The 14,575-nt window shown below is 51.8% G+C and overlaps 2 protein-coding genes across 3 annotated transcripts in view; one reads left to right on the forward strand and one right to left on the reverse strand.

Moving 5' to 3' along the window:
• SYN1 (synapsin I) overlaps positions 1-14,575 on the reverse strand; it is a 45,274-nt gene that overhangs the window by 5,605 nt on the left and 25,094 nt on the right. For both annotated transcript variants that reach the window (XM_036839746.1, XM_036839745.1), the window contains exon 6: positions 592-654. In XM_036839746.1, coding sequence (XP_036695641.1) covers positions 592-654 — 63 coding nt within the window. The remainder of the gene's footprint in view (positions 1-591; positions 655-14,575) is intronic.
• Positions 5,087-8,659, forward strand: TIMP1 (TIMP metallopeptidase inhibitor 1). Its single transcript, XM_036839747.1, has 6 exons — positions 5,087-5,193; positions 6,062-6,190; positions 6,950-7,029; positions 7,213-7,339; positions 7,584-7,708; positions 8,384-8,659. The coding sequence occupies exons 2-6, from the start codon at positions 6,070-6,072 to the stop codon at positions 8,552-8,554; spliced, it is 624 nt and encodes a 207-aa protein (XP_036695642.1). The 5' UTR covers positions 5,087-5,193; positions 6,062-6,069; the 3' UTR covers positions 8,555-8,659.

The raw sequence follows: 14,575 nt of genomic DNA on the forward strand, positions 1-14,575 counted from the left end.
ACACAGAGGCCTGCCTATACACAGACACAGTGCTGGATACACTAACAAAATAACAGGACACACAAAACTGGCTGAACGCATGATAGAAAATTGGGCCACCAAAATGTAAGAATATGAGGAAAAATACAAATAGATAAACGACACAATTATACAGAATTATTGTGTGCACTGAATACACAATATACTTCCAACAGGCGTACCTTCTCGGAGATACTGTGGGTTCAGTTGTGGACCACCGCAATAAAGCGAAGGTCACAATAAAGCAAGTCACACAAACTTTTTGGTTTCCCAGTGCATATAAAAGTTATGCTTATACTGTAATCTGTTAAGTGTGCAATACATCTAAGTGTCTAAGAAAAACAATGTACATACCTTAATTAAAAAAGACTTTATTGCTAAAAGATGCTAACCATCATCTGACAACCCAGGGTTGTCACGAACCTTCAATTTGTAAAAAAAAAATGTAGTATCTGTGAAGCGCAATAAAGCGAAGTGCAATAAAACGAGGTATGCCTGTTCTTATATCCGCACGATGCCAGGAACATGCATCATTTACAAGCACGCACATACAAAGCCCACCCGGGGACTTACCTTACCCATCCCAGAGTGTGCGTGCCCCATCTTCACAACCACAGGGTACGTTGTGCTGCTGAGCTGGTAGGGTGGAAAGGGAGAGCATGGTCAGGGAAGAAGGGCTGACAGCCATGGCTGGGGGTGGCGCTGAGGGGAGCCCATCCAGCGGGAGCCACACTGAGAGCGATTTTCCCAGAAGAGGTGGGTCAGAGACAGCCAGCCGGCAGCTGGGGGTCACACAGTACCTCGGCGCCCAGAATTGAACCCAGAGCCCTGCCTGCCTGTCCCTCCCTCCACCACCCCCAAGTCCCAGACTTCCCGCCTCTGCTTTCCTGGGCAGAGGCATGGGATTGGGGTGGGGGACTTTTCCGGAAAAGGGAAAGTTTGTTTTTACAGTGAATGGATGATAGAGAAGTGAGTGTGTGATGCGCGTGCGTGGGGGCGTAGTGGCGAGCATGTAGCAACTGGACCCCTCAGCCAGGCCTTGTGTGTGTCTCCTCCACACACATATACAACCCAGAGACACACAAACCCTCAGAACTCAGATCTACACAGCCAAACCCAGAGCTTCCCACACATGCTGAGACCCACGCGATGGAAAGATCCACCACCAACACCGGTTCCGGAGCCTGCCTTGCTGTGTGGCTGCACAGAGACCCTCACAGCCAGCCAGCCAGCCCAGCAGCACACACTCAACACTTGTAGACACGCAATCAACACTTTTGGGCAGAGACATACACACAGCCCTCCTCCTCTCACCCAAATCCACGTAACAGAGGGACACGCAACACGAAGGTTATCCATGCAACACAGAGACGAACAACCCTCAGAGGCACAGCCACAGAATGCAGAGGCACACACAACTCTGACAGGCACACACAACAGAACTGGGCACGTATTCAACACTGACAGATACACATGCAACGCTCCTAGGCATACGCACAACAAACAGAAGGACCCACACCACATGGACAGGTATACACACTTCTAGGTATTCACACTTCTAGGTATTCACAGAACCACCGAGACCCACAACACAGAGACTCATACTCCTGGCCACACGCAAAGTGTATGCAGGGACGCACACACAAAAAACGTGCCTTGCCATATATACAGATGGAGAGGCATGCACACAACCAGAGACACCCAGAACCTCCTAAGTACATGGACAACACCCCGGGGTGTGTACATGCACACACACTCACATCCAGGCGTGGGGATACCTCAAGTCTCCCCCAACCCTGGGTGGAGTAGAGGGGACCTAGTTGGCCGACCCCAGTGCCACCATACATGGATGCACATGCAGGGCTTTGCCCTCCCTCCTCTGTGCCGACAGGGGTGACAGGGTAGAGGATGGCATTCCCAGAGGGGCTGCTGGGGCGGTGGCGGTTCCCAGTTCCCGACAGGCACAGGAAGTCCGCAGGGTCAGGGTGACCGATTGACCTTCAGGCCTCACCCTCCCTCTGCACGCCCCCCCACCTTCCTCATTTCCCAAATGACTGGCGTCATGATGGGGCGCTGAGAGGCACTGAGTTGTTACCAGGATGCTCTGATTAGCATTCCAGGGAAACCAGGCTGAAATGGCAGATGACGTAACAGGCACACACGCAGATCACAGAGGTGATAGCACATCCTCAATTCCATTCGCAACCCAGACCTGCTTTACAGGGGCAGGCACAACTCCAGAAGCAGCAGAAAACATAATGGGCTCAGGACTTCCCTGGTGCCACAGTGGTTAGTCATCCACCTGCCAATGCAGGGGACACGGGTTTGAGCCCTGTTCCGGGAAGATCCCACATGCCGCGGAGCAGCTAAGCTCCGTGCGCCACAACTACTGAGCCTGCGCTCTAGAGCCCGTGAGCCACAACTACTGAGCCCACGTGCCACAACTACTGAGCCCGCATGCCACAACTACTGAGCCTGCGTGCCACAACTACTGAGCCTGCGTGCCACAACTGAAGCCCATGCGCCTAGAGCCCGTGCTCCGCAACAAGAGAAGCTACTGCAATGAGAAGCCCCACGCACCGCAACGAAGAGTAGCCCCCGCTCGCCACAACTAGAGAAAGCCTGCGCGCAGCAGCAAAGACCCAATGCAGCGAAAAATAATAAATAAATAATACAATAAAAAAAAAACACCAACAAAAAAACCATACTGGGCTCAGGTACACTCAAGTACACACACACACCACAGAGGTGCACACACCACCTAAAGGCACACAGGCAACTCTCAGAGGCAGAGACACAGCAGGAAACTGTGTGCAAGCACACATGCACACCGCCCCCCGCCCCGAGGTTTTTAGGCTCTTTTCATAAACCTTCCTTGTTTTCTCTGGACCTGAGCCTGAACACAACACTGTGTATATGTGTATGCGTGTGCCCACACATGTGTGCATGCAGGGAGCTCTGAACACTGGGATCCCCCGGCCAACCCTAGGTTTGAATCTTGGCCTCTCCTCTTCCTAAGGCCATGTTCAACCCCAGGCAGGTCACTTAACCCTCTCTGGGCCTCAGTTTCCTGATCTGTATAAAGGGTACAATCAGGCCCAAGCAGTCGGTGTGTGTGGGGACTGCCAGGTGTCTGCTGTGCACACCCAGCTGGACCCCACGCCCCCCACACCCATCCAGCTCGCCAGGTGGCCATACAGCCAGACACCGGTCCATGAAACCCCACCAGTTTCAAAACCTGCACGATAACCCGGGTCCACACAACCCCTCACATGTAGACAGTGGGCAAAACTCTATGCTGACTCAGGTTTCAAGGTCATGATGCTGCAGCGGGACTTCCCCTGCCCTCACGTCTCCCTTCGCCTCCACCACCGACTTAGCCCCACCCCTCATTCACTCTCATTTCCCACTTTCACAGTCAGCTCCTCCAAATTCCTGGTTTACTTCTCTTCCCTCTTATCTGGTCCTGCCCACCCCCCCAACAGAGTCATTTCTTCACTCTCCTTCCTGGGCAGATCACTTGACCCCTTTGTGTATCTCATTTTCCTCATTGGTATAATGAGAACACGAACAGTCTCTAACTCACAGATGTTGTGAGGAACACATTAGTTATTTCGGGCAAAATGCTTAGCACAGTATCTGGCACACAGGAAGCCTCCATCCTCAAAAGGTGTTGGGCACTATTATTATTATTGGTTTAATATCCCTAGGTTAGCCAATATTAATTAACAAGGAGGTAATCGGGACTGACTGACAGATAAAGTATTTCCAAAGATTTTAGAGCTGTGTTTGACACATAGTAATAGTAAGCACTTTGTAGTGCTGGTGGTAGTTTCTGTTTTGGTGGTAGTGTTGGTGGTGATGGTTGTGCTAGCCACTGTGAGTTAATCAAGCTTAATTAGCAAGGGGGTGATGGGGATTGGATGAGAGAACTACACAAAGGCTTCAGGGCACAGTACACAGTAAGCGCTCCATAAGTGGCTCCTATCATCACTATCATCATCATTATTATTATTGGCCTGTCCTCCCTGACCTAACCAAGGATGTTAATCGGCCCTCAGAGCCCTTTCCCAGGACGCCAGGGAAGATTCAGGCAGCATCTGGAAGCTGGTGGACAGAGATTGCCTCACGCCGATCCCCACCAGGGGCGTGGGAGGGTTGGTGGGGAAGGGGCAGGGCAGGATGGGAGGAGATCAGTTTTCTACTGACTCACTGGCCTCTTTCACCACCATTCAACTCCCCCCACCCCAATGCTCATTCATTCACCAGCGACCTCCCCGCTTGCCAGGACTGTGCCCAGCGTGGGTTGAGATCCTGGTGCCAGTTAGCCTAGGTTCAAATCCCAGCCATGCCCTGTGGTCCTGGGAAAGTTCTTCAATTCCTTTATGCCTGTCTGGGAAATGGGAATAATACCGATAACCATCTCAGAGGCTTATCGTAAGCTTTAAGTGAAATAAATTATGCCGAGTGCCGCCCGGTACACGGTTGGTGCTATATAAATGCTGACTATTTGCCTGTGGGTTTTTTTTTTGAGAAGGGTTAAGACCCAGGCTCTGGCTCCATCCAGGTCACCTGAGTTCCAATCCCAGTTCTGCCACTTATTAACTGTGACCTTGGATAAATCACTTAACCTCTCCGTGCCTCAGTTTCCCCACCTTGTATCCTTCCTCCATTCACCTGCCCTACCTCCCTCCACTGCTTCTACTTGTTTGCTCTCTGCCGCTCACCGCCCCCCCCCAAAACAGTAGGTGCACAAGAAATGCTTATTGAAGGAATGAACTAATTTGGGCTTTAGCCATGGGGATTTTCGGGGATGTGGGTGATCGGATAGATTTTGGAGACTTTAGGGAATTGCACTGGGTGGAATCCTGCCTGTAAGCCCTCCATGAGACCGCCTGGAGGGACTGGTGCCTGACGTGGAGATGGGGGAGGGGGGTGGGCAGGGCGAGGCTCAGGGGGAGGGAGAGGAGGAGGGTGCATCTCCTTTTCGGCAGCCCAGGGCCCGCCCCTTGGCCTCCACGGATGGTGGGCGGATGAGTAATGCATCCAGGAAGCCTGGAGGCCTGTGGTTTCCTACCAGCTGCCACCCCGCCCCTCGCTTGGATATTTATCCTCCGCTGCTCCAGCCCTGCCGCCATCGCCGAAGACCCAGCGCCCAGAGAGGCTACACCAGAGGTAGGTAGGGGCTTGGGCGGCCTGCAGGGCCTGGAACTGGGCTGGAGCTTTCCTGCCTGATGATACTCGGCTGCTCAGCCTGGCCAGCGGGTACCGGGAGCCTAGGCTGGTCCAGGGGAAGAGGGTGGGGGGCTGGAACTGCTCCCCCAATCCCGACACTCCAAATTCCTTTGAACCCCTGGCATCCATCCTCAGCTCCCCGAAAGCCATGAGCCCTTAATGTCAGATGCCTCCCAAGCTGCCAACTCCTCTAAATTCCCTCCCTGTCCCCCAGCAACCCAAACCCCTGATGCTCCCTAAACTCCCCCAGCCTCCCAATCCCCAGCCTCCCAAACCCTAAACTCAAAGCTTCCTCTGAACCCAAATCCCTCAGGCACTCCCACCCCCTTAAGCCCCCAAACTCCCTCAACTCCCTAAATCCCCAACCTCCTCCAAATTCCTCAACTTCCCTCAACTCCCCCACCTCCTCCACCTCTCAATATGCGCAACCCCCAAACTCCCAACCTCCCCGAAAACTCCTCCAGCTCCCCAAAGCCCAAATTCCTCAGCCCCAACTCCTCAACCTTCCGACTTCTTCAACACTCTTAAATTCTCAAACTCCCCAGCCCCCTTATTCCCCAAACGCTACAGCCCCATAACTCCCCCACTCACCTAGTCCCCTAAATCCCTCAAACTCCACAACTCCTAAACTCTCCTGACTCCCTACCCCCCTAAACTCCCCTGGGCTCTCAAATCCCCAAGCCCCTTAAAATCCCCAAACTTCCCAACCCGGTGTGTGTGTGTGGGGTAGAATGGGGTGGGAGGCCTGCCCAGGTACATGGATCGGCTGAGCTGGGGGCCCTCTGAACCCTCCTCCCCACCCCCACAGAACGCACCATGGACCCCTTTGCACCCCTGACCTCTGGCATCCTGTTGCTGCTGTGGCTGACAGCCCCCAGCCGAGCCTGTACCTGCGTCCCACCCCACCCACAGACGGCCTTCTGCAGCTCCGACCTCGGTGAGTGTATCCACCCTGCCCACACACTCTGGGCTTCGGTTTCCCTCTCAGTCCAGTGGGGTTCACGATGGTGCCTACCTCTAGAACAATTCCACTCAGCCCCACGCTGACTCTGCTTTAGCCGCTCTGCCATCCTCACACTTCCGTGATTACTCAAGGCCCAATCCCACCTCAGGGCCTTTGTACTGTCTACTTCCTCTGCCTGGTATACCCATTCCCCCAGGTATCCACATGGGTGGCTGCCTTAAATGTCACCTTCTCAGGGTGGCCTTCCCTGACCACCCTGTTCAAAACTTGAACCCCTGTCCCCTACTACTCCTGATCCCCCTCACCCAGCTCTGAAGTTCCCCATCACACTTAATACCGTCTAACTTCCTATATACTTAATTATTTTGCTTGTGTTTAGTCTCTCTTCTCCTGGCTAGAATGTGAGCTCCACAAGGAACGGATTTCTGTGTTTTGTTCACTGTTATGTCCCTGACACCAAGAATAGTGCCTGGCACAGAGCAGGCGCTGCAAAATATTTGTTGAGTGAACGAACACATGATGAATATGTGAAAGAGGCTTGAAGCAGTGCTTGGCTAAGAGTAGGCACCAACATACAGGTGAAGCAATTAACCAATGTATAAATCGCTAGGGTGCTGTCTGGCATCCAGCAACCCCTATTTAAGTATGTGCTTTGCTAGTATCATTATTGTGATTATTTTTATTGGCTCATGCAGTCCCTTTGACTCGTTTTTTTCCCCTCTTCTCCTGTAGTCATCAGGGCCAAATTTGTGGGGACTGCAGAAGTCAACCAGACCTCCTTATACCAGCGTTACGAGATCAAGATGACCAAGGTATCCCTCCTGCCCCTTCCCCCGGCAGTTCCTAAAATCTTCCTCCCTGTCAAAATAAAAGACTTTGGCCACCGGTTTGGCGAGGAAATTAGCTGTGATATCAGAGTGCTATACGACTTCAGGGAAGAATGTGGAGTGGGAGGATTATGTCAGTAAAAGATTCTTCCCCTCATCCATTGACAGATGTTCAAAGGGTTCAATGCCTTGGGGGATGCCTCTGACATCCGGTTCATCTACACCGCCGCCATGGAGAGCGTCTGCGGATACTTCCACAGGTCCCAGAACCGCAGTGAGGAGTTTCTCATAGCTGGTGAGGCCCCGCCCCATCGCCCTGTGCCACGACACCCCTCCGATGCTGCCTGGCAACTGCAAGGGAGGGAGGAGAGGCTCTGTGGGAATGGTCCCAGTTGAAATGGGGACCGCCCCAATTTCAGCCTATCAGAAGGCTGGGGCTTTGCCCAGCGGGGTCTGTGGTCCTGGGAAACCAATCTGGCACCACTCTGTCCCTGGCCCAGCCAATCAGAATCTGCCTGTTGACACCCCCCCCCCCGCAGGACAACTGTCGAACGGGAACCTGTACATCACCACCTGCAGTTTCGTGGCTCCTTGGAACAGTCTGAGCTCCGCTCAGCGCCAGGGCTTCACCAAGACCTATGCTGCTGGCTGTGAGGAATGCACAGTGAGTGCCTGGACCTTGCCCGCCACCTGGAGAGCAGTCCTTGGGCTCTTCCCCAAACCATGGCTTGTTTTTGGTTCCCTCTGACTATTCCTTGTCCCTCTGGCTGCTTCCCCAACCCTAGGGATGTCCCTGATCTCTCCTGCTGTTCCCTCAAATCTGAGACTGTTCCCTTGGACATTCTGCTTGTTCCTGGGAATTCTCTGTTTCCTGGACTTTCTGGCTGCTTCCTGTCCCTCTGACTCCCCCTTGTGACCGCTCGGCCACTCTGACTGTTCCAAGACTGCTCCCTGATGGCCCTGAATGTCCTCTGACCCCAGTGACTATCTCTGAGCCCCACATCTCCTTATGCTTAAGTTTCGTGCCCACCGGTTGTTCCCTGCTACTGCCAGCTGTTCCCTATCCAATGGGACAGGTCCCCAGGAGACCTGCCTGACTGTTCCCCCACCACCATTCCGGGAAGCTGATCCTTTCCCTGGACTGCTGTCACCTCCTCAAGCCCAGTGACTGTGCCCCACGATGGGAGGGAGTGTTCTTGAGTCTGTACCCAGGTGGGGTGACAACAGGTCTCCCCAGCAGCTCCAAATTAAAAGCTGAGGAGCAGAAAGTTCTCCTCCGGAGGGGAGGTAGGGGCAGGAGGAGAAGCCCTCAGAGATGTGTCTCCCTCCCCTCCTCCAGGTGTTTCCCTGTTCATCCATCCCCTGCAAACTGCAGAGTGACACTCATTGCTTGTGGACAGACCAGCTCCTCACGGGCTCTGACAAGGGCTTCCAGAGCCGCCACCTTGCCTGCCTGCCCCGGGAGCCAGGGATGTGCACCTGGCAGTCCTTGCGGCCCCGGATGGCCTGAATCCTGCCCCTTCAGCGGAAGCTGAAGCCTGCACAGTGTTCACCCCCATTTCCACTCCCGCCTTTCTTTCTCCAAGACAATGAAATAAAGAACTACCACTCAGCAGGCAGCGTCCCTGTGTAGTGTCTGGGAACAAACCTATGTCAGACGACCTGGTGCGAGCATCCTGGGACCAATGCTGAGGGGGTGAGGGGTGTCAAATGCTTTTTATATTTTACATAAAATTTGAGGTATTGGTAATAATTCTCTACATTGGCATTAGTGCTGGCGCCTGCAACATCAGTAATGGTAATTTAACCTGCCTTATCAACCACGGCTTATTGGATAATCTCTCTACTCAACGCTTAAAAGCATTTTACCAGACTAATTTGTAATTCCTATTTGCATTGAGCTTTCTAGTTCATAAATTATCCCACTGCTGCCAAATCACTACCTCACTGGCAGATTCCGCTATTCACAAATCCCTCCAGTTGACCAGCTCATTGACAAATGCCCTATCAATCAGTAAACGGCTCTCCTCCTTGCCTCGGGTGTGGTCCTGATGTCATTCAGGGAGGATATTTTACCCCATCCAAACCTGTGGTGTTACTGTCCCCACCCTTAGGTTTTGTACTGTGAGTCTGACTTGAGTGAAAGAGGAGACTCCCAGGGGGCCCAGAGGCCCCCCATCAACATAACCGAGCCAGGGACTCTGGAAGAAAGAGTAGCCCTGGTCTCCCACCCACAGCCTGTGGGAGATTCCTTGGAAGTGTTCGTTTGGAGAAAAGGAGAGATGGGGAGAAGGTGTGATCTGGAAATCCCCAAGCTCTGCCCTTCTCCCCTCTTCCCTATTTCTCCTCCCCTCACTCCTTTGACCAACTCTGACGCAGTGAAGTACATGTAGTGTTCAAAATCAGGACCAACCAGGCACGTTAGCACCGCCCCCGCTTCCCCTACACAGCTGTCCCTTCACCAAAACTGAGGCCTCTAGACTCGAGCCTCACCTTTCTGCTTTATCTTCCCCCATGAAATCTGAGTGAGAGACCCTCCAAACACTCCCTTCCTCAGGCCTTCCTGCTCACACAGCCGGGCCCAGGCCCCTCTGGGCTCTTCCCAGTCCCTGGTGCCTACCCCTTACACTCCAAAGGTCCTGACTGAAGTGGAAACTGGGCTTTCAGATTGGTGCAAACATTCAGTGGAACACTCAAGTGTCCTGTTGACCTGAATCCTCTTTACAGAGATCTTTGTTGAAGGAAAAGACCCCCAAATTCCCTCCCATCAGACTACCTACTGGTGCTACCAATAGGAACCCAGGTCTCCTCCAGGACATTCTGGGTCACCAAGCGTGGCCCCCTGGATCCTCTGTGGTCCCTGTCCTTTTGCACTCCTGGAAGGTTCTGCCAGGGTCTAAGGTATGTCCCAGGGATGTGTGGATTTTGAGCACCCAGTGGCTGCTTGTGCAGATACGTCCAGCAACAATTTCTATGTCAGTATCTACATGTTGATATGCCCTGGGAGGATCTGAACCCTGTCCACCGAAAGGGGCAAATGGCAGCTTCCACTGATGGGTATAAGTGTAAGGGAAGGACCTGGGCCCTGGTGGCCTTGTCGCTATTGGCTCAACTGCCTGCAAGAGTCTGGCAGCTCCTGACAGTTCACCATACCCTGTACTCTTACACTGGTCCCTGACGCCAGGGCTTCTTCCCTGAGCGCTCTGCTATTTTAACCCCTGGGAGGAAGGTGAAGGAGAAAGTGGCAGAAGAAGGATGGAGCCTGGTGTGGAGATGGTTCTCCTGCCGACCTGTCCACCTGCAGGTAGTGCCCTGGATCAGGACTCAACGCTTCACGGGGCTGACCGCCAGGCCCAACAGCAGCCCTCTTCACAGAATTTAGAACATACAAGGCCACCTCCCCCAGACCCCGGCAGGAGCTCCTGGCAGGAGATCTGTAGTCCTGGGGTCACTACATCCCTCATCACTCTTCTAGAAAATCCACTACAGTGAGTGAAGTGATTTACCCCTCACCCCCACATTCCATGTGTCTGTGTGTCAATCTCTGCTTGGAAGAGCATCTCTGATGGCTGAGAGAAAGCACGAGGGGGTAGCAGTCCTGTGAGGTGTGCAGCATGGGGTCCAGCTCCCTGGGTAGCCTGGGGGCTGGCCCTTCCCTCACCCGAGCCTCAGTACTTCTCCCTGAAAAATGGGTCTCACACTCCCTACCCAGAATCCTTCCGAGGTCTGTGCTAGGGTTGGAGGATGATTTATGGGTGCATTCGTTCATTGGGTATTTTGAGGGGGGGTCAAAACACATGAAACTCTCATAACAATAACTTCCTGTGTAAGATTACTAACAGTGATATCAATTTCTAGACTGGCAGTGTAGTGTAGTGGTTAAGAGCCTAAACACTAGAGCCAGGTCATTTGCAGTCAAATCCTGCCCCTTCCATGTACTAGCTCTGAGACCTTGGGGAAATCACATTACCTCTTTATGCCTCAGTTTCCACATCTGTAAAATTGGTATAAAACAAATGCCTAACTCCTAGGGACAATGTAACTTTACATGTAAAGTGCCTGGAACTGTGTTAGGCACATAGCACTTACAAGTATTGGTTAGTAGTAGTAAGATAAATGTAATTTAATGTATAACTTTAGTAGTGATCATTCTTCTCACTAATGATTATTTACAATATTGAAAATCACATTTAATGTCAGGAATGATAATTTACAATATTGGAAATAATGTATAATATCAGTAGTAATAACTGAATGCACCCTGGAAACCTTAGTTTAACTCGTGATCCTGATAATCTCCCCCACAGATGTTACAAATATTTAATATGCTCATTTGTTTTTTCTTATTACTATGATACTTTTACACTGCTTCCCAATGTGCAAATCACCCCACTTCAAAATACCAACATTTAAAAAGACTTCTGAGGACAACCCCTCTCCCCAGTGATAACATTCCCCACTATGAAGTCCTCACTGTGGACAAATCACCACATTTATAAATCTCTACTGTTGCCAAAACTACAGGTGACAAATCTCTAAGCCCTTGGTAAATCTTTCCTTTGAAAAGTCCCCTCTCTTCACTGTACAAATACCTCTTTCACAAACACCCCACTAACAAATACCTCTGTTGAGCTACCCTCTTTATTCATAAATATCCCATTGACATATCTCCATTGAAGACCCCCCGCATTGACAAATATCCCCATTCACAAATACCCAGAAGTAATCTATCACCCACTCATGGACCCCAGTGACAAATCTCTCTCTTCATAATTACCCGATCCATTGGCATATCTCCTATGACCACTCAGTTGACAAATCTCTCTATTCATAAATACCTTTCTATGACATAATTCTCACTGACAACCTCTACTGACAAATCTTCCCATGTATTCTACTGGCATATCTCCCCATTCAGACATGCCCATCAAAATGCTCTCATTGTCAATCTTCCTATTCAGAAATACCCACCATTGATATCTACCTCATTGATAAGCCGACTTTAAAATCTTTCCATTCATAAAACCCCATCCATCCATATAGCCCCTCTTGATTGACTTCCCCCATTGACATTTCCCCATCCTTAGATATCTCTAGTTGGAAAATCTCCCTGCTGGAACAGCTCCCAATATATTACCCTATATGTTGAAACATCTCTCCACACCCCCCAATGACAGATGAAGAGGTAGATTTCTATACGAACAACCCTTCCTTTTTTATCAATACTGACACCTACGTCTCACTCTCCAGCCTTGGACACTTCCTATGCCAGTAGTGGTGAAATCTGAGGACCAACCCCAGTTATACTGTAGAGCGCCCACCAAAGGAAATGATTAGGGCACAAGCTCTCTCTGGATGTAGGCGTGAAGGTGGAGTTTAAAAAAGAGATTAGTTGAAAGTCTGCATGAGAAGCTGTGAGAACCCCAGACATGCCCCAAATACCAATCCCCACTCCAATAGAAGGCTAAAGACATGATCTCTTATAAGAGTAAAATAGAGGGTTCAAATGGGCAGAAATGCCCAGGCCGCACCTCCCTGTTGTTGACTATTTATCCACCACTGAGCTTGGGCCTCCTGCTGAACCTCTGTGGAGAGTTACAGCTCTGATGAATGGAGGTGGGGCCACTGGTACCAGAGGCCCAGTCTCAGTGTCCTTTTCCCCCCACCACACCATGGGGGCCTCCCCTGACCCCAGGCCCCTGGAAAGTAGTAGTGTTAATTAAATGTTCCCTGAATCTTCTCCTGATTGGGGGTGAGCTGGGCCAGGGAAAAGTCATGCTTCGACTCCCCCCACCCCCACTGTGTCTCCAGGTCCTTGCCATGAGTTCCGACGTCCTGCTGGCCCCTGCTTTGCTCCTGGCTCTGTCCCTGACCACCCTTGGGCTGGCCCTCATACTGTTTATTGTAACTCAGACGTGGGTAAGTCTGGGTAGACCTCAGAGAAGCCTCTGATGCAGGGACTCACGGTGAGGTTCCAGAAGGGTGAATAAAGCCCCTTGAGGTGGTTGAACCTGGATGGTAGTTGCTCTGCAAACCTTTTTTTCCCAAGAGTCTTGGGGACAGGGAAAATCTTGAATGTTTGAACCCCAAGGGGTCCCCTGACACATTTCTCCCACCCTTAGTCCTTGTGGCTTAATTCCTGGGTCTTCTCACTGAGACCATGAGGCATTATGAGTTCAAGTAACCAGGGCACCCTGCTCACCTCTTCCCTGTACCCACCTCCCCACCAAAATACAAGCCCCTACCTTGCTCTGACTGAGGGAATAGGGTGGGTCTTTGAGATCCAAAAGCTAATGATGCAATACTAAGACCCAGCCCCTCACCCCATAAATGCGCTTCAGTCCCAGTGTCCCTCTCTCTTTCCCCCCCTCACAGACAATCAACGTCCTGAAAGGGGTCCTGAAACTCTGGGTCATGAAAGTACCCAAATATAAAGAGCAATGTGGTTGTATCTATCTACACACCCACCAAGAACAGTGGTGGTGACATCCATGGGGAGAAGTTTTCTTCTAGGAATTCCTTATCTCAGGTCAGCCAGCCTGTCCCCACCCTGCATGGACTCCTCATCCTCAGACTTCCGGCTCTGTCCCAGCCCTGGAACAAAGTGCCCCTCCCTGGGGCATTCTTCTACCAAATACCCCCAACCTCAGGATACTGTGCTCTTGATTTCAGCCAACCACAGCAAATTCTGTCCCTGACCCATAATGTCCTGGATCTTTGGGGCTGACCACCTGGGGATCACAATCTGTCCCAGCCAAATGACATCTGGTCACACTTTACTGACCATCAGGACATGGCATCCATCCCCTCTAGGCTCTTTGAGGGATGGGAACCTGCACTGAGTTGTGTGTAGCCTTGGAAGGGGCTCGGGGAGGAGTATATCAGGAGGTATCTTGAATATCTACAGGTAAGGATGCCCGGGGCCTTGAGTGTGCCCCTCAGGTATGCCTGCAGCCACAGCTCCAGCTCTGCCCTGTTCTTTCTGCTCCCTGTTCCTGTTTGCTGGGCCCTACTTCCTCTCCTGGTCCCCTGCCCCTGCTCCTTCTCCGTGTTCTATCCCTCCCCCCGCTCCTGCGCCCTCTCCTCGCTCTCTTCTTTCCTCTCTGCTCCCCACTCCTCTTTGTTTCCTCGTTGTTTGCTATTCCCTTTCATGGGTCCCTGGCTCCCCTGCCTATCCTTAGCGTCTGTGGCCCTTCTCTTCCAGGAGCAGAAGCTATGAGGAGAAGCGAGTGGAGGAGTGCCCTGCCCAACCACCCCCAGGTGCCTCCCTGCCACCCCCACAAAGCCACATACCTGAGTCTCAACCTTGCACAGTGTCCGTGGAGGGACCTCTGTTTATCTGAGCACTGGCAAGAAGAACATGAAGCCATGAACTTGGCTGTCTTCCCCGGTGACCTGATATCTGCTATTGAATCTTCCTGTACAACAGCCTCTGGCCTTGGACCCAGACTTCTATTCAGCCACAGTGGGCTGGGGACGCTTCACCTCCTTCAACATCACAAACAAATCTAAGCCCATCAACCTCCCCCCA

This window comes from Balaenoptera musculus, chromosome X (assembly GCF_009873245.2).
Source record: "Balaenoptera musculus isolate JJ_BM4_2016_0621 chromosome X, mBalMus1.pri.v3, whole genome shotgun sequence".
NCBI classification, from domain to species: domain Eukaryota; kingdom Metazoa; phylum Chordata; class Mammalia; order Artiodactyla; family Balaenopteridae; genus Balaenoptera; species Balaenoptera musculus.